The following is a 27025-nucleotide window of genomic DNA, read 5'->3' as shown; positions in this document are numbered from 1 at the left end:
ACAGAGAATGGTAAGGATCAGATAAGATGGAACATTCCCTTGATGGATGAGCCATGAATAAAACGTTCAAAAAATGTATAAATAAAAAATAAAAGCTGGAGTTTTCTTACATACAGTAGTATTCATTTTTGAAAGCCACCTCTGATGTAATTTTCATCAGTCTCCTTAAGGAGCCATTTCAGTAGCCAACAACCTGAAATGTGTGTGTGTGTGTATGTGTGCGTGCGTGAAATGTTTATTTCTTGGATAGAGTTTTCAGTCCAGAACACACAAGACCACCCTTCTCTGCAGAGGGTATCAGTGTTTCCATTTCGAAAGGGAACTCCACGCTGCTTCCTCTAGAGGGTGCTAGGGGAATGCATGACCGGCATCTGAAACATGAATGAAAAAATGACAATGAAACTTGACATTGGCAGGCGGCAGCCTATCACGTAAACAATAACTCAACTGCGGATATAAAAGAGCACCTGTGGAATACGTCATCCACTTTTTTGTCTTCAGGAGATCCGTTTGTTTGAAGCGTAGTGAAAAGGCGATAAGGAAACATCCTCTGACAAGCACTTTAGGAAGTGTGATCCCTGTGTCCGCATTTTGTGACACCGGATGATACACATGATATGTGCGTTATTTGTCTCAGAGAGGATCATGCATATTCTGTTCTCAAGGGAGCAGAATGTGTGGCTTGCGAGAGCTTTTCTATTAAAAGCTCTGTTCAACGCTTGTCCCTTTTCTCGAAGGGATTTAGGACGAGCGTCGGCACCTGGTGGTTCGGGACCTGCTGCCGAGGCGCAGCAGAGACTGAGATCATGGGGCTCACAGGCCGAGCTGGTGGAGGATTTTGAACGAGGTATTTCTCTTTCTCATACTTCTGCCGCCGACGTGGGCGATCTGCTGGATGTGGATGTTCTTTCTTTAGAGTCATCTGATCCAGCAGATAGTGCTCTTTTAGATGCAAGCCTAGAAGAGCAGGATGTGGTTGTTGAGGATGAAAATGAAGCATTGGAACCCTCTCAGCCTGCCTGCCCCCCGCATACAATGAACTGTTAGAGGTTGTGGCGTGTGCGACTGAGAGATTAAATCTTCCTTGGAAACACGAAAAGCCAAAGACCACTCACGGCAGATTAGATGAACGTTTTTTGGCTGCCCATGATCTCCCAGTTCCAACGAGTCTTCCGTTTTTGCCAGACTTGCACACCGCGGTGGAAAGGTCTTGGAAAAATCCATATTCGGCTCGCGTTCATCTTTTTCACTGTGCAAATTATGCAAACGTGGAGGGATTGGTCGAGCACGGATATGCGTCGATGCCACCCATAGAAGAGACGTTGGCAAAGTATTCAATGGGAGAAACATCGATATGTGTGTTATTTGTGTATACCTTTGAGTGCAGGTGAGGACACGTTCGAGCTGCATTCGGTGCAGCTTGAGCTGGAGGCCGTGGAGAAGCAGATCTGTGACCTGGTGGAGAGGCAGACCCAGCTGAGAGAGTGGAGAGCCACGCTGGAAACATCCGCTCAACGCTGATGCTCAAAAGTCCGAGGTAAGTACTGCTGCGTGCTGCTAACTCTCCCACCACCTCTACTCCGTGTGTTTCTCTGCACAGGCCCGGTGCACCCAGGATGCGATCTTCCCAGATGTCCTTAACTCCGGCACCGGGATACCACGGTGCGCAGCATCGTGTCAGGACCGTTTCCCACGTATCGACGAGGACACGAAAGGTTCAGTAGACTTTTTGCTTAAAATGAATGGTTATTGTCATGGTGTAAAGAACAGAAACTGCTCTTTGTTAATAAGTTGCTTTGCAACGATTTGTATTGTGAAAAGCGCTATACAAATAAACTTGAATTGAATTGAATTGAATTTGTCTCAGAGAGGATCATGCGCATTCTGTTCTCAAGGGAGCAGAATGTGCGGCTTGCTAGAGCTTTTCTATTAAAAAGCTCCATTCACGCTTGTCCCTTTTCTCGAAGGGAATTAGGACGAGCGTCGGCACTTGGTGGTTTGGGACCTGCTGCAGCCGAGGCGCAGCGGAGACTGAGATCATGGGGCTCACAGGTCGAGCTGGCGGAGGATTTCGAACGAGGTATTTCTCTTTCTCATTCTTCTGCCGCCGACGAGGGCGATCTGCGGGATGTGGATGTTCTTTCTTTAGGGTCATCTGATCCAGCAGATAGTGCTCTTTTAGATGCAAGCCTAGAAGAGCAGGATGTGGTTGTTGAGGATGAAAATGAAGCATTGGAACCCTCTCAGCCTACCTGCCCCGCATACAGTGAACTGTTAAGAGGTTGTGGCGCGTGCGACTGAGAGATTAAATCTTCCTTGGAAACACGAAAAGCCAAAGATCGCTCACGGCAGATTAGATGAACGTTTTTTGGCTGCCCATGATCTCCCAGTTCCAACGAGTCTTCCGTTTTTGCCAGACCTGGACACCGAGGTGGAAAGGTCTTGGAAAAATCCATATTCGGCTCGCGTTCATCTTTTTCACCGTGCAAATTATGCAAACGTGGTGGGATTGCGCGAGCACGGATATGCGTCGATGCCTCCCATAGAAGAGAGGTTGGCAAACTATCTTTCAATGGGAGAAACATGAATGTTGAAGACTCCGACCCTGCCATCGAAGCCTCTGAGAATGACATCTAAGCTGAACGGCAGGGCGTATGTGGCTGCGGGTCAGGCTGGTTGTGCTCTGCACACGATGGCTGTGTTGCAGGCCTACCAGGCTGATCTGCTTAAAGTCCTGGACGATTGCAAGGACCTGTCCCCTGAAGCGGTGATCGAGCTGTGCCACACTACAGATCTTGCTCTCCGGACCACTAAACAAACAGCTGCCGCTATTGGTCGTGCAATGGCGGCAATGGTGGCCACGGAGAGACATCGCTAGATTAATCTGGCTGACATCGGGGAGTAAGAGAAACATTTTCTTCTCGATTCGCCAGTCTCTGCCTCTGAGTTATTCGGCACATCAGTTGAGACTGTGGTCGATAAATTCAGAGAGGCGAGGGCGCGGTCAGCAGCTTATAAGACATTGATACCGCGCCGTCCTTGGTTTGCGCCTAAAACCTCGGGGGACCCTGGGCCGTCTGCGTCTGTGTACTACAGGCAGGCTCAAAGGCGAAGTGTGGCAACTCAGGCTCCTCCTCCCCATGCTGGCAGGAGCAGGACTCAAAAAAGGAGAGATATGAGGAGGAATAGGAAAGAGATAATTCTCCTTTCTCCTTCCTATCCCAGCCTCTGAGAATGGAGGCCCTATTCCTATGGAGCCCCCATTACACAGGTTTGTGTAGCTTACGCATCCTGCTATACTGAAGTTCAATGAGAGCCTGTATCTGGTAGTGTGGTAGTAGATCCTATGCAGTGACATTAAGTTTCAGCCCTTTGGTGGGCCACCTTGATAAACTGTCATATGGCTGAATTGGTCTGGCCTCCTCTTGTATAGAGTTCTCCTGAGGCCTCCACTCACCTGAGCTCCAGCTAGATGGTCCGCTCAAATGAGCTCCATCTAGAGTTGGAATCAAGTGTTCGGCCCATTGTAGGGCCGCCTTGACAAAAAGTCCTTATGCTGAGTAGGTTTGGGCTCCTCTCACTTAAGAGAGTCGTTCACTTTTGGCTTGCCTGTAGGAGGTTTTCGGCTCGTGCTCTGGCCACAGCGAATTTGTTGAGGCAGGGATGATGTTCCTTTGAGTCTTTGACTTAGGGAATCCAGTTATTTGGGCGCTCATCCCTCAGCATGGTGGCGTTGGTATACTGTTACACTAGAGTTACGCATGTAACCTCAGGTTACGCATGTAACAGTCACGTTTTTGTTTACGTCATAGGCTGCTGCCTGCCAATGTCAAGTTCATTGTCGTTTTTTCATTCATGCTTCAGACGCCGGTCACGCTGAAGGTGTTCCCCTAGTGCCCTCTAGAGGATGCAGCGTCTCGTTCCCTATTCTCAGGGAACGATGATTACATACGTAACCTGAGCCGTTTTCCATTATTGATGAGACTTTTAGGTGTTCTTCTTTGATGTCTTCTGACCATAATACTTCAGATACTAAATGGGTTTCTTAAACATTTAGTTAACATTGTAACAAATTCAGTAAATGTGTAACAAAGCAAAAAATCCTCTGAGTGTGGGTTTTCACAGATATACCTTATAAAAGAAGTTAAACCTACAGGGAATGTAAAAATCAATGCATAAAAAAGTAGATAATAATAACATATTTACCGTGTGTATATATATATATATATATATATATATATATACACACACACACACACATTATAATTTTATTTTATTTTCTACAATGCAAAACATTTTCTTAAAAGAGTTATTTGGTAGTCATTATAATTAGCTTAACATATTTAGTAATTACACTTCCATTCAAAAGTTTGGGGTACAGTACATTTTTTTTTTTTAGATTTTGAAAGAAGTCCCATATTCACTAACACTACTTTTATTTGGTCAAAAATAGAGTAAAACAGTAATATTGTAAAATATATTAACAATTTAAAATTACTGTCTATCATTTTAAAATATTTCTAAATGTAATTCCTCTTCTAGGGAACTCGCGCTGCGTCCTAGGCGAGTGCCTGGAAGTATAAAAGGGCACCTGCTGAATACGTCACCAACTTTTGTTGTCTTCAGGAGCCGTATGCTTGCAATCAGTGTGTGTACTATATCTGTGGAAACAGGTGAGCTTTTCAAGAAGTGTGTGTCTCCATGTAAGAGGTTTTTGACACCTGAGGACATGCACGACTTGTGCATTATGTGCCTAGGTGAGGAGCATGCGCGTTCAGTGCTTTAGGGCTCCGAATGCACACATTGTGAAGGATTCACTATGCAAAAGCTCCGATCACATTTTCTCTCTTCTCGAGGGAAGAGAGGCAGGCTTCCGCTGCTGCCGAGGCATGGCAGAAGCTCAGCTCGTGGGGATTGCAGGTTGAGTCTGTGGAGAAGCCACTCATACGGGGATATGCTGGATGTGATGTATCGCGCTACTAAGCATCTCAATCTTACGAAAGGCCTAAGCTTGCCTGCGGCCGACTAGATGAGCGTTGTGAGAAAGCCCTAGCCACACCACCTAGTGGCACGTAGCGCAGTTAGGAGTGGACATTTTGTCTCGACAGCAGTAGGTTACAAATCAGGCTGGCTGGAATCAAAGAGAATGCCATTGTAGATAAAGAGTGTGAGAGACTTGATGCTCAGGCTAGAGAAGCGCAGTATAGACAGGAACAAGCCACTAAGGCTAGAGAGTTGCTAGCTAAGCAGGTAGAGAGCCGGAGGCGTCTCAAAAAGGTTCAACATGAGCTTGAGGTTGCTAAATATGTTTGTGTACTTCTTAAACAGGAATCTCAAGATGTTAGAGTTGCTGCTTCACAGTCCAGTCTAGCTGTTGATCCTCTGTCTGAGGTAAGCAATCAACAACACAGAGTTGCTGCTACCACTGATCTTAAATAATCTGCCCAAGAAATGCCTAGTCATTCTACCCCTCTCCAGCCCAACATAGTTACCTTCGAAGCACTGAGCGTAAACTTGCTAAAGACATTAGGCGAGCCGAGTCTTACTGTTCCGAAATAAAGAAACTGCAAGAAGCTGGCTATGTGGCAGAGATATCAACACAAGAAGCTGAGCAATCCCCGGAGTCGTGGTACATCCCTCACCATATGGTGACGCATAACAACAAGGACAGAATTGTATTCAACTGTTCTTATTCATACCAAGGCCATGCTTTAAATGACATACTCCTGCCTGGGCCCGTTCTTGGTCCATCGTTACTTGGTGTCTTGCTGAGGTTCCGTGAACATCCTGTAGCCATCAGTGGAGATGTGAAGGGTATGTTCCACCAGGTTCGCCTCTCGCCAAGTGATAAGCCCATTGTACGCTTTCTGTGGAGAGACATGCAGAGGACAGAACAGCCTAAGATCTACGAATGGCAAGTCTTACCATTTGGCACAACATGCAGCCCGTGCTGTGCCATATATGCACTCCAGGAAATTGCTCAGCATCCGCAAGTGGACCCAGCTCTGGCAAAAACGGTCAAAAGTTCCTTTTATGTAGACAACTGTCTTCATAGCCTTCAAACTGTTGCTGAAGCTAGAGCATTAGTAGACAACCTACGGCAACTTTTGCTCACCGGTGGGTTTGAGCTTCGTCAATGGGCCAGCAACCGACCTGAGGTTATTCAACATCTCCCCTCTGAAGCAAGATCACAGAATAGTGAACTCTGGCTATCACAGAAGAGTACTGATCTCCTGGAAGGTACACTTGGGCTACTGTGGAACTGCCTCATGGACTCGTTCAGCTACAAACCCAGCCAATCCAGATGCCTTGAACCCACTCTGCGTAATGTCTACAGAGTTTTGGCATCTCAATATGATCCCCTGGGTTATCTCATTCCATTTACAACCCGAGCCAAAGTGCTAGTCCAGGATCTTTGGAAGTACAATCTAGGGTGGGATGACCCAATCACATCTGACAGCTTGTTAACCAGATGGCAAGACTGGCAACAAGAGCTCCATAATTTGAATCAGATTGCAGTCCCAAGGTGTTACACTCCATTTGAAGGGCATGCGGAAATCCTCAATAGGGATTTACATATATTCTGTGACGCATCTGAGAGGGCCTATGGCTCAGTGGCCTACATGCGCACAGAAGACAATGAAGGACATGTACATGTCTCATTTGTGTTAGCTCGTTCACGAGTGGCACCTCGGAAGCAGATGACGATCCCTCGTCTGGAACTGAGTGCAGCACTTACCGGAGCGCAGGTGGCTAATATCCTTCAAGCAGAACTAACTGTGGACATCAATCATGTCATTCTCTGGTCAGACTCATCTACCGTCCTCCAATGGCTTAAATCTGACTCGTGCAGATACAAAGTCTTTGTGGGAACCCGGGTGGCTGAAATTCAATCACTTACTGATATTGATTCCTGGAGGTACGTTAATTCAGCGAACAACCCTGCTGATGTGATAACACGAGGCCAGTCATTAAAGGATTTAACCCCACCTTGCCGTTGGATTAATGGACCCAATTTCTTACATCAGCCAGAGTCATGTTGGCCCACCTTGCCAGCAGATGAACCTGAACCAGAGGCAGAGTTGAAAAAGTCAGCAATTTGCCTGCATGTGTGCACTAGTCCAGACATTCCCCTTCCTGATGTCAACCAATTTAGTACCTGGTCTGAGCTATTAAAGTCTACAGTGACATCCCTTCACGGGGCGGCTACATCTACCACGCAGTCACCAGATGATTCAGAGAGTTACATCTCCGCAGAGAAGCTCCTCCTACAACAGGCTCAGAAAGATTCCTTTTCAGAGGAGTTTAAGGCTCTCACTTCTGAGCGACCATTACCATCTAACAGCAGATTAGCATCCTTATCACCTGAGTATGATAAAGCCAGTGGACTTATCAGAGTCGGAGGGAGACTGAGACATGCTAAGCATATGGAACTGGACGCAATACATCCCATTGTGCTTGATCCGCAGCACCACCTAACCAAGCTTATGATCAAGGACTATGATGCATCCCTTTTACATCCTGGCCAGAGAGAGTCTTTGCCGAGCTGAGAAGACGATACTGGATTCTGCGAGGAAGGGAAGCTATCAAGAAGTATCAATACAGGTGTATGGACTGCCAGAAATGGCGTGCTAAGCCTGGTGTACCCAAAATGGCCGACCTCCCATCAGCACGCCTACGTCTGTACAAACCCCCATTCTATTCCACTGGAATGGATTGTTTTGGTCCATTCACAGTGAAGATCGGTCGACGTACAGAGAAAAGATGGGGAATAGTTTTCAAGTGTCTGACCACCCGTTGTCTTCATCTTGATCTCTTAGAGAGCCTTGATACAGATGCATTTCTAATGTCTCTCCGCAGATTCATAGTGCGAAGAGGGAAACCATTTGAGCTCCTTTGTGATAATGGAACCAACTTTGTTGGAGGAGACAAAGAGATGAGAGCAGCCTATGAAGCCATGATGCCTCAACTCAAGGAACAACTCGCAGAACAACAGATTTCATTCAGATTTATTCCACCTGGTGCCCCTCATTTCGGGGGAGCTTGGGAACGGGAGGTTAAGTCAGTAAAGCAGGCTCTAAAGTTAGTACTGAAGGATCAAACAGTGACTGAAACTGTACTGCGTACCATGCTCATTGAAGTAGAGGGCATCCTAAATGCTAAGCCTTTGGGATACGTGTACTCAGACGTGTCGGATTTGGACCCAGTTACGCCTAGCATCCTCCTAATGGGCCGCCATGATTCTTCTCTCCCACAAGTGCTCTATGATTCAAGTAATCTTTTGGGTACCAGAAGATGGAAACATAGCCAAGTACTTGCTGACCATTTCTGGTCTAGATTCATCCATTACTATCTCCCGAATCTGCAAGAAAGACAGAAATGGCGTAAAGATGGAGGAGAAATTGGTCTAGACCAGGTGGTACTGATAGTGGACTCACAACTTCCACAAGCATGTTGGGAAAAGTGAAAAGTGACCAACATTTTCCCTGGACTTGATGGGCGTACCAGAACAGTTAAAGTGCAGGTAGCACATATGTTTCTCAGACGATGACCCTATTGAGCCTACTAATTAGCTAGGGTTTCGCACTATTTCAAATGTCCATACACACATTTGGGGGCGGCTGTGTGAGAAAGCCCTAGCCACACCACCTAGTGGCACGTAGCGCAGTTAGGAGTGGACATTTTGTCTCGACAGCAGTAGGTTACAAATCAGGCTGGCTGGAATGTTTATTCAACTTTGTATATGTTTTACCAGTGTGTAAATGATTACGGGTGAGTTTCCATATATAATTTGTATTTGTAATCTATATTATTGTTCTGAATGTTGATATTTGCCTGTAAATTGAACGCATTTTAAACTGCGTCACAAATGAAAGTGAAATCGAAAGTGAAACCAAACGCTTTCGTATCGGACTTTGAGCTTTATAATAAGTGTATTTCTATTAGAATACAAATGATCATGTTCACTTCCTAGTTACATATCACCCGGTTTGTTCAATATTGTTTGAAATGTCAACTTTGATGACGTTGCACTTTCCCTGCTTGTAATATTGAGCATACGCAACAATCGCGCAATCTTCTTGTAATTGTTTACTTTATTTACTAAGTATCATATACAAATCTCCTTTGATTAAACAAGTTAAATTGGGATTCCCCCTCCTGTTTCTCTTACTGGAAACACACCCCACCATTTTGGCTGCACTACACCTGAACCCACTGAGCGTCCTATACGCTCGTATAAGCGTTTTCTGGCCCGTCTTAATTGTTAATGTTGAGGGTGTGACCGAGCGTTGATACGTGAGAATGCCCCCTGTTGAAAAGACATTTGCAAGCTATCTCTCGCAGGGTGAGTCATCCTCTTTGAAGATTCCTGCCATGCCATCCATGGCACTTCAGACCACCTCGTGCTTGAATGGCAGGGCGTATATGGCAGCGGGTCAGGCAGGCGGAGCGCTGCACATATCAGGCTGACTTGCTGAAGGATTTGGATATGGGCAGAGGTTTGTCTCCTGTGGTGGTTAAAGAGCTGCGCCGCACCATAGATCTAGCTCTCCGTGCCACCAAGCACGCTGATGCCATTGGTTGCTCAATGGCGGCTATGGTGGCTACGGAAATGCATCTGTGGATCAATCTTGTGGCCATCAGGAAGAAAGAAAAGGACTTTCTTCTCGATGCTCTGCTTTCGCCTACTGGGCTTTTTGGCACTTCTGTCAAGGCAGTTGTGGATAATTTCAGAGAGGCAAAAGCACAATCCGCTGCTTTCAGGAAGTTCATTCCTCGGCGCTCCAAATCCTCCACTAGGGGGGATGATCTGTCTAGTAGAGCTGAGGCTCATATACAAGATCAAAAGTCTAGCATCACTAACCATGCCCCTCCTCCCTCTAGGAGTCGGCGCTGGAAAGCTAATGCAAACAAAGGGAATAAGTATCTCTGGCCCCCTTTCCTAGAGCCTAGCTATCTGAGGATAGCTATGTGCTAGCTCGGTGATTGCTCTGCTGCTTAGGCTTTTAAGTAGCAGTCTCCTTGAGCCCTTACCTAGGTGGCGATGTCTCCCCTCTTGGGTTGTAAGTAGACAGCTCACTCTCTATGGTCTAGATAGTTTCAGTCGGTCCCCCATCTGGTAACTTCTTCCTAGGTGCATAGCTAGCTCAGTGATTGCTCCCCTGCTTAGAGATTTTAAGTAGCGGTCTCCTTGAGCCCTTGCCTAGACAGTGCCATCTCCCCAGCTAGGGTTGTAAGCAGATAGCCCACACAGATAACTGGTCTTACCTGGCTATCTAGGCTAGCTGTGTATGGTTTATTCTTGGTCTACGAGCCTTCATAAGACCCTTAAGGATATAGCTATCTGAGGATAGCTGTATTCTAGCTCAGCAGCCACTCCCCTTACTTGGGCTTTAACCCTCTGGGGTCCGAGGGTGTTTTGGGGCCTGGAAAAGTTTTGACATGCCCTGACATTTGTGCTTTTTTCAGTTGCTTACAAACATTTGAATGTCTAAAGTTTAATAACACTGTAATCAGCACAAACTGGGCTACAATAATATGTGAGCAGCATGTATGTACGTGATTGTGTTTTTGAGAAAACAACGTTTATGGTCAAATATTCGCTGAGTTTCAGTTCATTTTAGTGACGCGTTTCAAACAGATATGCGCGGAGAATGAGACGGCTGAAAGCACACCCTGTTTATTTTCTTTATTTTGCAAAAGCACAATGTTTTGTTGATATTGTGAGAGTACACAAATAAAAGTAGACCCTTTACAGATTTAAATGCTGTATTCCTCTTATATGTACGGTCAAGTGTGAAGGAGCATTTTAGTTCTTTTCGCTGTCATCATTCAAATCTGCAAAAAGTTCCGCTGGCGGAACTGTCGACCCCAGGGGGTTAAGTAGCAATCTCTTGAGCTCCTCTAGAGGCTTTCTAGTGTAGTCTCTTCAGTGGTCTTGTGTATAGCTGTGTGGATAGCTGTGTTCTTAACTTGGTTGGGATGTTCCCTTTTATCTGAAATCGGGTTCCCCCATTTCTGCCAGGGTATGTGAGCAGCCCGAGGCGTCAGTGGCTTGGCCCCTTTCTGAGGAAAGGCTTGGTGTATGTCTGTCACTTCCTTGGTACTCTCTCACCAAGTGGACAGGCACGAGCCTCGGCATGGAATAGTTGGCATTTCATTCCCCATAGTGTCCGCTAGAGGACGCAGCACGAGTTCCCTAGAAGGGGAACATTCAGCAGGTGCCCTTTTATACTTCCGGGCACCCGCCTATGATGTCACGGGCCACGTGGACCAATAGGATTATCATTTTTTTCACACGCGCTTCAGACACGGTCATGCTAGCAGCATTCCCCATAGTGTCCGCTAGAGGACGCAGTGTCTCGTTTTCTCCTTTCAGCAACTTTCAGCAGCCATTACTCCAGTCTTTAGTGCTACATGATCTTAATTTGGTGCTCAAGAAAGATTTCTTATTATTATCATATCAAAGCTGAAAATAGTTATTTTTTTTTAATACTTTGATTGTTTTCAGAATTCTTTGATAAATATAAAGTAACAGTATTTATACATTTTTTATTTGTATATAATATTTAATAATATTATTAAAAATAACAGTATTTATTTGAAATAGAAATGTCTTCAATTTAATGCGTCCTTGCTGAATAAAGGTTGCCTATTAATTTAAAAATAACGGACCCTAAACTTTTCAACGATGTTGTACTTAAAGTCAGGTAAACGTGTATTTGGACAGGTCTTCAAGATAGAGCAGTTAAAGTGAAAAGAAAGTGAAAAAGTGCAAAGAAACCAGCAGTTCAGTATCTTTATCAGAGCACAGCATGCAACTACAATAAAGCCCATTTCCAGCTCTTATCACAGAGAGCAGGCCCCAGCACGGAGCTCCACCCTAAGGCTCATTATTCCAATCATATCAAATACAAGCAGGCACGGCTCCTCACAGCTTAGGTTATCCACATTGTTTGATGATGCTCAGTGGTGCTCAGCATGGAGCTCTGCTATGGGCCTCATACTGCACCTCAGGTCAGAGTGAATAGGCCGAAACGTTGAGCTGCACAGCTGATTGAACGCAGAGGCTGCAGCATGTTGGCATTCTCAATTAGCTGTGCTGGATTTCATTTGCCTACAGTATGGTGTGTTGGGAAATATGATTGAAAGCAGGTTCTATAAAAAGCTACAGCTAAAGATTTATTATTATTATTATTATGTTTTTTTTTTTTTTTTACAATTGGTTACGTGCTTTACACAATACTTAGGGTACATGTTTTCAATACTCTTAGTGAGCACAACAGCAGCGTGGACTAAACTGAGAATTATTTAGCCTTTGCTTTGATACAAAATGCATTCAATGACCACCTAAACTCAAACACTAGCAAAACTCTATGCAGCTATAAAACTGTTAAAAGCTATGTTAAGCTAAGAACAGTGTTTTATTATTATTATTATTATTATTGAATTGTCCTTTTATTTAATATGGGCCGTTGTAATGATTATAGAAACTGGAAAAGGCAACTGACAAAATCTAATCGTACACCATGTACTTTTTAAGATAATATAAGAAGAAATTAACATCCACAGATTCGCAGATAATACCCTAGAAACAGCCTAGTAACCTCCATTCAACCACCCTGATTGGATGTTTTGATGGCCAATGCAATATATTAGAGACCAGAGTGGCCAGTGGCTGATGGGCGATATAAAGCCGAAATAAAATATATTCTACTATTTAATTTAAAGACAGTAAATACCACATGCATAATTTTTGCAATTAAATTTATATTGATTTTACACAACATATTATATAATCGATAGAAAAGTAATCAATTAAATTTTTTTTTTAAAATAAACATCAAGTTTTGTAAATATACACTAAAAAGCTCATAAACTATAGCATTTTACGACAAAATTGAAAATGGCTGATGCCCAAAATTGCCAACATGAGAAAATTTAATTTGCTATTCTGCACTGAATCTAAAGTGACCAATATTTTGGCCACACTGAGAAAAAATGTAAATTTTTGTAATCTCTTGGCCAGTAGGAGGCGATGTGCTGAAATAAAAACAAAAAAGAAAAAAAGAAAAGAAAAGAGCAGCAGCCTAATGGTCTGCGGTTGCAGGTGGAGTTCTGAGTACAGTTCAACCCATAGACTTACTGAGATTCTGCTCTGTCATCATTGTGTCCTTCAGTAAGTCTGTTAACCTGACTGCCCTAGGGGAACCGTTTCTGCAATTAGTGTACTCGGATGACAAATGTCTGCTAAATGGCAAATAACAACACACCCACACACACACAGATTTGTTTTTGTGAATTGTGGGGACATTCCATAGGCGTAATGGTTTTTATACTGTACAAACCGTATTTTTTATTGCCCTACACCTAAACCTACCCCTTACAGGAAACTTTCTGCATTTTTAGATTTTCGAAAATGTATTGATTTATAAGCCTTTTGAAATATGGGGACACTCAAAATGTCCTCATAAATCACCTTCTCGTTGTAATACCTATGTCATACCCATGTCATTATACAAATTTGTGTCCTCATAAATCACAAAAATGCGCGATTACTCACACACACACACACACACACACACACACACACACACACACACACACACACACACACACACACACACACAGCCAGCCATAAAGACCCTGATCATACCATACTAGAGTCAGTTGTGTAAGCTTAAAAAGCAACACCCCAGTTTATTGTAGAGCATGTTTTTAGAAAAAAATGGACAAAAATATGAATAAAAACAGCAGACGGTAAAGCTACAGCACAGAGCTACGTCCACCAGGAGCCATTACATTTAATGAAATCCTTCTTTGCAATGCCCTAAGCACATACTGTAAAGCTAGTGGTTACTGTTCTATAGACCTCCAACAGATTTTAAAGGAAATATAATCCCACTAGGGTTTACTTTTATATCCTGATCTAAGAATAACTTAATTTGTCCAAACTGCACAGCAGAGATCAGGGGGATCAGCACAGAAGAGTGTCTGAGGCCATTTCTATGCTTTGATTTATGATGCTAAAGCAAGAGTTTGGGTGAAGGAAGGTAAGGATCAATATGAACTGGTAGACCCTCAAAAGAGCAACCAATCAGAATCAGAGAAGAGAGACTCAATTCATATTTCAAAGAATGTGTCAACAAATGATGAAAAATCTCAATTGAGTGTTTCCCTCGTTCCCCCACGGACATAAATTCAGTCACCAAATGATTTTGCAATGAGCTGTAAAAACGTGTAAAAAAATGAAGTAATGTTACAAATGATTGTTTGGTGAGGAGAATGTTCATCTAATCCAGCCAATCATATCAAAAGAACATGCATATATAAACAGCTGCTTACCTCAATCCTGCAACAGAAATATAAAAACAAACCGATAAGAATGGACAGGGAAAAACTGACAAGACAGATGAGAACGATGAGAAAGAGGAGTCCAACAAAAGCCACAGAGGATGAGAGAGAGAAGAGAAATGACATAAAGAAGTGGTTGGACAGAAGGATAGGGAAATAAAGAAATGGAAGAAAAACATGAAGGAGACTGAAAGAAGAGGAAAGGTTAAGGAAAAGGCTGTGAACTAAATCACAGAGATTGATAAGGGTATTAGTGTCAGAAAGAAATGTGAAATAGGTTTTCTGGTCCTGGGTCACCAAAACTCTCACTCACTTCTGACTTCAGCATTTCTACAACCTTATTTTTCTTAGTTTTTAGCCTCTTTTGCAGTTTATCCTTGTTTCTGTGCCCTCTTCTTCGGTCTCAAACAGCGCAACCCAAGATAAAGATCTACTGCAGCAATTTGGAGACTTTGTTGAATGGTCATTACTCAATATGTGGTGGGCTGCCCTGAACACACACACATCTTCCTGCACACACACAAACACTTTCACAACATACTATATATATTATAGATCCACATGGATAAGCAGAGAAATCTTGGCCATATTTCACTCCAAAATCATAACAAGTGTAATACAATATGAAGTTAGGACCATCAGGATTTCTGCACATTATTTTTTATGACAGTTCTTAGTACTGTAATATAAAAGGATAAATAATGATGATGATGATGATGATGAATAATGATACATTTTTTTAAATTATACAGTATTGTAGCACCTGGACCAACCAGACACACAATTATTTTCAGTTATATTTAACAAATACTCTGTAACACCATTCAATCAACAAACCAACTATGGGGGTCTATGGACCCTTCCCCCGAAATGCATCTAACACCTCAGAAAGGCAGAACAGGCCTCTGGTTCCATGGCAACCAATGCTGATATCACTGGTTTTATTGCCCAAAGGAATGCGGGCAGAGCAACTCTCACTCATCTTCCTCATTGGAAAGACACATAATGCCCAGAGAAATGGACTGTTCTCTAAGTAATTCATAGACAAACCTTTCTTTAAATGAACACGCATATCCTCAGCTGGTCTTCTAAGGACACCCTAAGTTCGTGCCAGGCCTCGGCCTTGACTTTCCATTCACCAAAGATCCTAGGATCTCAGCTGATGTCTCTCTTAGCTCTTTTTTCACTTTCCATTGGGAAGAAACTCCCAATCACCATAGAGTCAGAACATCTTTGGAATTCATCACTCTTCAAACCCGGAAGAACGTGATCGCAAGTCCAAAACCTTGAAACCATCAAGACTTTCATCCGAGACTGCATCCGGCCACTCGTCAACAACCAAGGCAATGCAAGTATCGTACATTTAACTAAACAAAATAGAGGTTTAGTATAAGCTATAAACCCCGTTATAAAAGGCGCTGATGGTTTTACTCAGGTGGCTAACTGACTCTTTTCATAGCTTCATTCTCTGGTTTTCCTGATGGTTTCATCCATCAAGTCTCATTTGCCCATTCCCCATGTATGAGTGATTGCATGTTTGTTTGTTTAGACTAGTTATGTGTTAGCATTTAGTTAATAAAATTATTAACACAAATTACATGAGTTTCGGATTCTGCCTTGCAAATTAATGTCCCTTTATGATTCTGATCTAGCTACATGCTCTAATGCATTAGTAAGCTACTGTAAGAAGGTTGTTTTCTGTGGACACGAAAATATCCTTTCTTAGAGTTGATATGAAATTACACTAAATGTTTGCTGGACGAACAGATTATTGTAATTAATCATAATTAATTGTAATTATTTATAGACATTCCATTGTAATTAATCATAATTAATTGTAATTATTTATAGACATTCCATGCTAATTTGCTACAGTATTTATACATTTTAGTAGTATTTGTTATTTAAATTTAATGTAAAATGTTTAATTGTTGTTTAGTGTACTGCATTTAATTTACACTAATTTACATTAAACAAATCTTTGTGTTTGTACAGGACCATTTTCATTACTGATTGTTGCCATTACAGTAGAATTAAGGGGAAAATGTGCTTAATCATGACAAGATAGTTTAATGGTTTCCCCAGACAGATTAATGAGATTAAATGTGGAGCAAATGGAGACTTAAGTCTCCTGCTTCTCAGCAGCTTGCTCCTGAGAGAATAATATCTTGCATTCTCCTTCAGAGTTTCAGATAATATCTCAACAATGTCTCTGTGCTGAGATTTGCCAAAGCAATAGTTTGTGATATAAAGTCTGAGATTTCAGAACAAATTCGAACTAGGGGAGTCATAATACATCAGCATTGATAACCATGATATTAAAAAAATGAAATCCACATTCATCACATACTATAAATATATCTATACTATCTATACTCTTGTTTTATCGTAAATAAAAGAGGAACAAAAATAAACAAAAAAATAAAAAATAAAATAAAAAATAACAAATAAACAGAACAGAACAGCACATAAAATAAAAATAAAAAAGGTATTTCCACTATCAAGACCACATTTCCATTTTTTTCATTATAATAAATAAGCATGTGAAAAGGAAATTACAGTGTTTGTATCACATAAAGAGGAACAAAAATAAACAAAAAAATAAAAAATAAAATAAAAAATAACAAATAAACAGAACAGAACAGCACATAAAATAAAAATAAAAAAGGTATTTCCCCTATCAAGACCACATTTCCATTTTTTTCATTATAATAAGCATGTGAAAAGGAAATTACAGTGTTTGTATCACATCAAAAACACACAGTCACACTTTATGACATTAACCACAAACAGGAACCACAAAGAATGGATCACATTAGTGTATAAAATGAAATGTATTATTAATCTTACACACACACACACATTTTGTGCAGCAAAATAAACGTACAAGTATGATTGCATTACAGACCATCTATATTTCCCCATGTAAAGGAGGCAGTATAATATCCACACAAATGACAGACTAATACTCATTATATATTTCAGTAAATCCTTTGCAAATCTAAGATGGCAGCACACGCAATGAGAGCCAATTCAAAGCAGCACTGTCAACTACACTTGACAACTGTGATATCTATAATGTATGAGTCTCCATTTCTGTGGTGAGGAACTTGTGCTGGAAAACACAAAGATGTGTTTGTGCGTGTGTATGTGTGTTGAGGAAGAATGAAAGGAGCACTATCAATCATTTGACTCATCAGTGCGTTAATGTCTGTGTGCTTGTCAGCATGTGTGTGTGCTTATGTGATGAGATCAGGCTCATCTCTATGTCATTATGGAGCAGCTCATAGGTTATCAGGGGAGGTGAGAGCTATTTATAAAGCCTCTTTCCTTTTCCTTCCTCTCTCTCACACTCTTTTTCTCTGCACATGCTGTTCCTAACACATGTTCTCTCTTCCTACCATCTCTCTCTCCCCTTGACCAACTTGTCAAGGTGGGGTGGCAGACAAGCATTTATCCTAGACACTGTACATTGACAGTCTGCAAACACATACACCTACGTATGGATGCAAATTCACATGCATGCTGCACGTCCTCACACGCTGGTAATATTTTGGCCTACACAATAATTGTGGAACCAATGGGGCACATACATCAAATAACCCATCAAAAACAGTTGACACCTCATTTACTTCAGACTTTCTTCAGACACCAATTTATGATTCACTTCTTTTAGAAATCACATTCACATCGACTGAACATACAAAATCTCCTCCAGGACTCCCTGACCACTAAATTAGTATTACACTCTCACTAGTGCTACTGTATGTACAGTAGTACAAGCACTACTAGATTTGCTGGTCCAAAGTGACCTATATTGTTGCTGGTCCAAAGTGACCAATACCTAACCTACTGTACAGTTTGACCTACTGCAGTGGTTCTCAACCTTTTTAACTTGTTTGACCTTTTTGACTTATTGACAAAGGTCCACCATTGTCTACAACAATATTCAAACACACCCTAGGACTATTTATTTATTTAATGCACTTTAATGTATGGAAACTCCTGATAAATAAATAAATAAATAAATAAATACAAATGTATGTAAATTCTGCTATCAGCTATCAGATTGTCTTGAGAACCAGTAGTACAAGCACTACTAGATTTGCTGGTCCAAAGTGACCTATATTGTTGCTGGTCCAAAGTGACCAATACCTAACCTACTGTACAGTTTGACCTACTGCAGTGGTTCTCAACCTTTTTAACTTGTTTGACCTTTTTGACTTATTGACAAAGGTCCACCATTGTCTACAACAATATTCAAACACACCCTAGGACTATTTATTTATTTAATGCACTTTAATGTATGGAAACTCCTGATAAATAAATAAATAAATAAATACAAATGTATGTAAATTCTGCTATCAGCTATCAGATTGTCTTGAGAATCCTGATTGCTTCTGTGAATGCAATTATTGCATTTGTATATTTGCACACAAGTGCTCTTCAGTGCTTGTCTGTTTAAGTAATTGCAGTGTACATGTTTGTGCTTTCTTAGAATTCGCTTTGATAAAAAAAAGCATCTAATAGAATATAATTGCAAATGTAAATGTAATATCCTCCAGACATTCTGATTCAGAGAAATTAATGGAGCATATACACAAACACAATTATCTGATGTGTTTTTGATTTGCTATTCATTTAACGCTTAACATATGCCAAGTTAACATTTTGGAAAATAACTCGAAACAAGCTATAAATCTAGCAAAAAGCTATTAAATCCTCAACATCTTTGGGAGTTATTTACTGTGCAACTTGCAAATGGCATTACATAGTTGGTCACTCACTCAGTGATTTCCTCTGTAACCGTATGTTCCACCTGTAGACGGGAGTTCACCTCAATGAAGTAGTGTTTTCCATGCTTGTCCACCAGGAACTCCACTGTGCCTGCGTTCTCATAACCCACCTATGGAAAATATTTAAGGGTTGCAATGTTAGCACGAAAAAACATTTAGCATGTGAGCATATGTTGTTTCACTGTGCCTGCGTTCTCATAACCCACCTATGGAAAATATTTAAGAGTTGCAATGTTAGCACGAAAAAACATTTAGCATGTGAGCATATGTTGTTAATGGACCACCTTAAACATCCTTAACACACACAGCTCTACTAAAATTAGGTGTGTTGGAAGTGAACAACTAGTTGAGTACCTCATAAGTCTCTAGTTCACGAATGGGCTGTTTCTGTCCTGCAGAGTTTAGTTCCATCCCTAATCAAACGCACATGCCTGTAATTTTAAAGCAATCCTAAAGACATAGGTTAGATTTTTCTGTATTAGGTGTGTTTGATTAGGAATAGAGCTAAACTCTGCAGAACAGTGGCCCTCCGGGACCAGAGTTGCCTATCTCTAGTATAGTTCACGCTGCACTGTGCTTTGGAAGGCATCCAGTAAAATGGGTTGCCAAGTTAAGACATGATACAAGAACCCAACAGATCAGCTCCACAGCATGCAATAATCAAAATATGCTTTCTGTTAGAAACTAGAAATAGTGGTAACAATGTCAGATATTTTGATATGGAAATTATGAGAAGATTAGTAAGTTTGAGAACTTTATTTACATGTGCCGGTATCCCCTGGGGCTTCTGCTTGAGCTCCCAGTGGAATGACAATTTGAACCTAACATGATAAGCAGAGATTTCGTTTAAAAAGCCCAAACTTTCCCTCTTAAATCTCTCAAGCTTGTAGAAAAAAAACCCCTCAGGTGATTGGTTAATTCTGCTGAACAGCGTGGTGCCAGTGGAAGGAAGCAAAGAGGCTTCTGGTAAAAGCCATGAAAACAGCAGGACTGCTGGTCTTGACACCAGCCAAAAACACAACCCATAGAGCAGGAGATGTGTATGAGATATAGAGACAGACATCCTAGGTGAGATGAAGACAGTCTCACATTAAACATAAGAGACGAAAACAGAAGAAGGAGACAAAGATACAAGAATCCACTTCTTCTAAAGTCTGCAACTCTCTTCTCTTTTTCTGGTGTCTTCTCTTTCATAAACACTCATTCAGGCTACTTGGATACACTGAAGGGATTGAAGATAATCCGGTGCCAAAATTCACTGTAATCTGATCCAATTTCTCCCCACAATTCAGCGTTGCCTACTAATCCCGCATTGGAATGAGCTTGCCAAAAGCAGACACTCACCCACACAAACAACACAAACACAAATATACACACGCGAATATAATTTCAAACATAGCTTTGTAAACTTACTCAGACATATCACAATATTTACCACATATACAGGGACATAAATCCACACTTTTAGATGCTTTACAGAAACAAACAGACTTTTAAACTGCTGTGACGCTGATTTGACAAAATTAATTCACTCTTTTACTCAGCTCCCGCCCTTTTTCCATTCATCCCTCTTTCCCGCATCCCTCCATACCCCATGTCAATCGTGCCAGGAGGATTTCAGGCTTTTTAATCTTAACCGACTAACATGACCATGAGAAGAGAGTTCAAACCGATGTCAGCTAAACCACTAGAGAGGGAGAGAGAGAGAAAAATGAACGAATCAATGAAAAAACATATGGGTGACTGAACAAACAAATAAATCAATGAATGAATAAAAAAAAAATGAATGAATTCATTAATTCTGGAAAGTCTTAGGTAAAACCACAAGGGTTTCTTCATGCATAAAACAAATCTATAATTTTTTTGTCAGTTTTCAGGGTGCTGAATTTGTAATCTGTAATTTGTAAACCGTTTCTCCATACATTCACAAAATACATTGCGATGTCAATGCAAATAGATTAAATTGCACCAACAAAGTGATTTATCAAGCCCGAATGTCGCTTCAGAACCTGCAACTACATGTACAAATTGATACCACCGGAAGGCAGGAATTGATCTGATTCATGTGGATACACGTGGCTACTGTCATTGTGGCAACATGGAAAATTATGAGATTATGTAGATTTACCCAATGATGCTAGTCTGATACGCACTAATATGACATGATTTGTTTTTTCATAAGCAATTGATTTATTCAAAATCATAACTGAATTTCATGGCGTTTCATGTAAAATTATGTATATATTCATTTAAATAAATATACTATAACTGCCTTAGATAAAAATGCATAGAACACGTATATTTATACAATAAATCATATTATATTCATCTATTATTCTATACATTAATGGACATTCTTGAGTCATACATCAGAGTTAGCCTAAATAACGCTGTAAAATCAATCCAAACTCAAACTAAACAACAACAAAACTATAGCTAGAGAAACATAATAATTTACACCAGTGGTTCTCAATCTTTTTGACTCCAAGGTTCCCCTTTATCTATATAAGACAATATTCAAAGGCAATCCTAAGATAATATGTACCTCTTGGACGTTCGTTCTAATAAAAATAAATATAAAAAAATATGGTGTGAGTTAAATGTTCTGCTTCTATATTTTTATTATATGTTTTAGTATTTTAATTAAGATTATGTTAACATAACTAATTTATAAAACGGTTAGATCCAGTCCTTGATTCTGATTGGTCAACAGCTGTGTTTTATTCACGATAAAGCATGGCTGTGACCGCCTTCAGCCAACGGTTCTGTGTATCACCGCGCAACACCTTTAACAACCATCCTTAGTAACATAAACAATCAATCTAGTTACAAAACTATATAGAGATCTCCTTATGAACAATGACCACTGACTGTTGAGCAGGTGAAGTTTTGTATCGAGCAAGATTAAGGAGATATTTTCTTGTCAACTAAATAAAGGTCAAAGAGAATTATTAAAGGGGTCATATGATGCGATTTCAATTTTTCCTTTCTCTTTGGAGTGTTACAAGCTCTTGGTGCATAAAGAAGATCTGTAAAGTTGCAAAGACTAAAGTCTCAAATCCAAAGAGATATTCTTTATAAAAGTTAAGCAAAGAAAGAAGGCGTAACTTTGATTCTCGCTGTAGTATTGTTGTTGCCGCCGCCGCCATGTTGTGAAAGCGAAACTACTTTGTTTGGCCTTCCAAAAAAGGATGATATCCGCTTCGTCATGCCTGCAGCTGATCCGTGCCGGTCGCTGCGGAAATACATCAACTTCACGCTGTGGATCGCCGGATCGGCTTTCAACGTGGACGAAGCGAAGTCCAGCCCGGGGTTGCCACATGTGATTGCTGCAAGCCCGCCCGCCGCTGCTCACTCAAGCCAGCCTCCTCTCACTCTAGCCGCCGGCCTCCGCTCACTCTAGGCGTCCGGCCTCCGCTCACTCTAGGCGTCCGGCCTCCGCTCACTCTAGCCCGCCGTGTTTGGCCTTCCAAAACAGGACACGACTAGAAATCAGTGGTTAAGTTAAAATCGACGAGTTTCAGAAAGGCGGGGCATAGAGGAGAAACAATAATGTACAGTATGTGGAAAATAATGTGTTTTTTGAACCTTAAACCACATAAACACATTTTTATTTTTAACCATTCATGATATCCTCTCCTATTAACAATTCACCTGCTTATTGTAGAACGTTTCAAAAAACATTTAACTTGGATAATCTTTTCACTTTTATTTAACCGCTGTCTCAACTTTTCAGCCATCAAAATTAAAAATTGTTTATTTACACTTGAAATCTTTTATTTGTAGTTTTGTCAGTTAAATAAGGGTTAAAGAGAATTACAAATCACAGGTTCTTGTTTTTATTGCATTTTACAAAATGTACAAACTTTTTTTGGAAATGGGGTTGTACATTTATGCCCCAAACAAGAAAAGATGGCTTCAATCAGGTTGCTGCAGTTTTTCAGGAGATGAACAGGAATGCTAACGGATAGCTTTCTGCAGATGCTACTGACCTCCTTGACCTGAATTCGATAAACTTTATTCTGCTACTTTCCTTTATGATCCAGTGTCAAATAGGCAGGTTATAACGAGTACCATAAGGAATGGCAGGATTAAAGGACAGATGGTGAAGAGTAGAGTGGGGGATGGGGAGGGGGAGTGGGAGTGGGGGTAGAGAGAGAGAGAGAGAGAGAGAGAGATGCAATCCGTGTCTTTTTGATCAGACTTGTTTGTGGTGACGTGTGATTATAATCGGCTCTCAAGCGGCTGCTATGGCGACCATTTGCCAACAGATATGACCCAGAATATGCCAATGAGAAAAATAGTAATTGGGTGCAAAGATGAAGAATAGACACATATGTGAATACATGAGGAGAATAAATGGAGAAGTACAAAACCACTATGGTTATTAGAACTCATCATTGTTCAATCATTACTGGCAGCATGTCAGAGCTCCAGACGTGCTCAGCCTCAACTCACTGCTTTAGTGACATCTAGAGAACGCTTTATGTTATGAACTAATGAAAATATTTAACTGAGTGTAAGAAAGTATAATAAACAAGACAAGTTCAAATAAAACTTCTTATTATGAGGATCTGCTTTACTGTTATAGATTTTATATCACAGTGTTTCAGACAATAAAGCAGATGGACGATTTCCTGTTCGGAAAACATTAGAGAGGCACTCACACAAACACGGCCTTTCATGCCCTACAGTGAGCATTCTACTAGCTCTTTGAGCAAAAGCGCAATATTGGGAAAATCACTGGGATCATCCCCTCCTTCAATTAATTCGGAATTGGCCCAAAGAGGGAAGGAAGAAAATAATACGTTCGACTACTTTGAAGAATTAAGACACTGATTATGATTCAGAGCCTTAAAAAACAGATCTATATACTGTATATATAAAAAAACAACCTCACTACAAGAGTGAACAAATGAGTGAGGGAGTGAGTAAATGAGTTAGCCTGAGTGAGTCAGTCAAGTGAATGAGCAAATGAGACTGTGAGCAAGTGAGTCAATGAATGAATCAGTCAGTGAGTCAATGGTTGAGTAAATGAGTCTGTGAGTGAGTGAGTGATTAAGTAAGTGAGTTTGAGAGTGAGTCAGTAAATGAGTCAGTAAGTGAGCAAATGAGTCAGTGATTGAACGAATCAGTGAGTGAGTAAATCAGTGAGCCAATCTGCATACTTATGCAACACTCTATGCCATTTTGTAGTATAAATAGTGTAGAGTTGTGTGTTCACACTGAAAATTCTAAAAAGAAAAAGTACACTCCAAATACCTAGATGATGTACTTATTTAACAGAAAAAAGTGTAAAATGTTGGACACTTCATACACTCAGCTGCCAGTTTTCCTTAAGTAGTGGAAAGGGAGGGGCTGTCAGACTGTGCATAGTTTATAGTGCATGTAATTTGGGACTAACTATAAGTGAGTGAGTCAGTAAAAGAGTGAATCAATGAGTAAGTCAGTGAGCAAGTGATTGAGTCTGAATGAGTGAGTGAGTGAGTGAGTGAGTGAAGAGGTCAATACTTCACAACTGTACTTCACAGCTCTTTAGTAATCTTGAGGGATATGAACGGTTGTCATGGCAACATAGACAATGACAAATAAACCCAGGGGCCAGTTGCATAAACATAGCCACTATGTTAAGACTTCGTCTTAAGAAATAGTTTAACCAACTAGCAGTTAGCCAAGAGGTAATCAGCGTTACTTTTCAGACTCAAATTGGGCCAATCTAACTTTTTGTAACTGACTTTTGAAAACTAAAGACTAGTCTAAGCAGTTTATGCAACCGGCCCCAGAATAAAACATGCTCATGCTATTAATTGTTTTGACATACCAGCCGTGAGGTTATTTTAATTATCCCGTTTCATATTTTAATTATCATTAAACCAGCATTTGATGATTTGAAAACTCACAGTAAATACTGCTCAGCGTTCTGCAAAGTTAGTAAGTCTCACACAGGCGCGACATGCAGAATAGGTTTTGTTTTGTGTGAAAACATGACTGCTGAGAGAAATTATATGAAAGAATGTTTGATTGAATGAATTGTATGAATGCATAATAGGGAACCGACTGTCTTCAGAAAAGTTTCTATGGCATTTGCTTTTCATCTTCCCTCTGAGTAAAGTAGTGTTTATAAGTGCAGTGCTGCCTTGTTTACAGCGGTTACTGGGGAAACAGCTCTATTTCTGCTATTCCTTAAGTGCCACCTGCTGTCAGACACAGCCCGTCTGCCATTTCTGTTCAAACCAATACAAAAATCGGACTTAACCGGTCGATGGAAAATAGAATACCTTGTTATCCGAAGTGTTAAGATTTTTAGAATGCATATTAGCTTATGCAGAACTGTTATATGGAGCAAATAAAATATAAGTCCTGAGTTTTTTCTTTTACATAAACAATTTTATAATGCTTGTATGAAAATAAGATTGGACATTTTTGAAAGTGAAATTGAAAGTGAAAGTGAAATTACTAAAACTAAAAATAGGAGCCTGATAAAAATGCTCATTTAACAGAAAAAAATAAATTAAATAAAATATGGACCGACTTAATAGTGGTCTTTGCATCTTAAGTCTTCAATTTATTATTTTAGAAAACTTTTTTTTTTTTTTTGGTCAAAGCTTTATTTGAACGTAGTACATATCAGTAGATAGCATTATGAATATTTTTTGCTAGTTTAAAATCTGGCCACTGTTTTTAATGTTTTTATTTAAATGCTTATGTAAACAAAAAAAGATTTTTTTTTTTTTTGCCAGTGATTCTAATTTTATTTGTTGGTTTTGACATAAAACCTGGTTAAATTATTTCTGTGTGTGTATTAGTACTTTTTGAACATTTTCAGCACGTGTAACAAAACTGTGTATAACTGTTTGGATTGATACATTAAGAGAGTATTGTATTTAAGTATGCATTAAGTATTGTATTACATGGGTAGCTCTCAGCCACTTTCATTTTTAAAAAGTAGCTCTCGAATGAAATAAGTTTGGAGACCCTTGATTTAGATTTCAACTGAAGTGTAAACATGACCTTTCTCTGTATGATAATTTTTTCCACTTTGAGTTCCAATGTCCATCCTTTGTCCTACTCTCCCCTCCCTCTTCCTTTGCATTGTAAAAAAAAAAAACCTTGAGGCTGAAGTTCTGCTGAATCCACCAAACTGGCCCACAGACAAGACAATAACAATCATGGCAAATGTCCCATAATACTCAGTAAGACCCCAAAGCTTCAGTGAATATAATCCAAGGCATCCACGCTAAAATGAAAAACAAACAAACAAAATTCTCAACTCCACCCCTTCCACACACACACACACACACACACTCCAGACGAAACCAGTGAAATTCTGGTGGAATTAAGATTGATGTTCTGAGTCAGAATATAAAATAAGAGCCAGCAGATAAGTGCAGTCCTAAAGCTTGTTAACACCAGCAGGACATTCTGCAGAAGACCATTTCTGCCGGTCTCTCTTCATCTCTCTGTGCATTAAATGCATTAAATATGAGCTCCTGCATGAACAGCAGGAGAGAGAGATATATATAAAAGTTTGCGCATATGTTTCTGAGAACTTTTGCAACAATTGTGAATGCAGCTCACATCAGGTGGCACAGACAAGAGACAAATAGAAATGTATTTGTTGCTAAAGTGTGTTTGTTTGTACACACTTTCAGGCATGAAAATGTATAGATACACAAAGAAGATGAGGCTATAAATGCAGTGAACTGTGAATAAGCCAGTTTATTCAGTATGTGGGTTAGTGTATGTCTAGAAGTGTGTGTTTCAAGTGGGGATGGGATAGGTAAAACGACTTCTCTCTGATTCATGTCGGACGTCACCAATCGTTTAGTCTGCTTATTTATTTATTTTTTTTTAAGTAATCCAATATATATACA

At 40.5% G+C, this 27025-nt stretch overlaps 1 protein-coding gene across 1 annotated transcript in view; it reads right to left on the bottom strand.

Moving 5' to 3' along the window:
- The window catches only part of LOC107661964 (pyruvate carboxylase, mitochondrial-like), a 211738-nt gene that overhangs the window by 147967 nt on the left and 36746 nt on the right, over window positions 1-27025 (bottom strand). The window contains exon 8 of the mRNA XM_016451788.1: window positions 19143-19261. Within this exon, the coding sequence (XP_016307274.1) occupies window positions 19143-19261 (119 nt within the window). The remainder of the gene's footprint in view (window positions 1-19142; window positions 19262-27025) is intronic.

The sequence above is a fragment of the Sinocyclocheilus anshuiensis genome, unplaced genomic scaffold, assembly GCF_001515605.1.
Source record: "Sinocyclocheilus anshuiensis isolate Anshui unplaced genomic scaffold, SAMN03320099.WGS_v1.1 scaffold603, whole genome shotgun sequence".
In the NCBI taxonomy this organism is placed as follows: domain Eukaryota; kingdom Metazoa; phylum Chordata; class Actinopteri; order Cypriniformes; family Cyprinidae; genus Sinocyclocheilus; species Sinocyclocheilus anshuiensis.
This window is presented reverse-complemented; position numbering and strand designations above follow the sequence as displayed.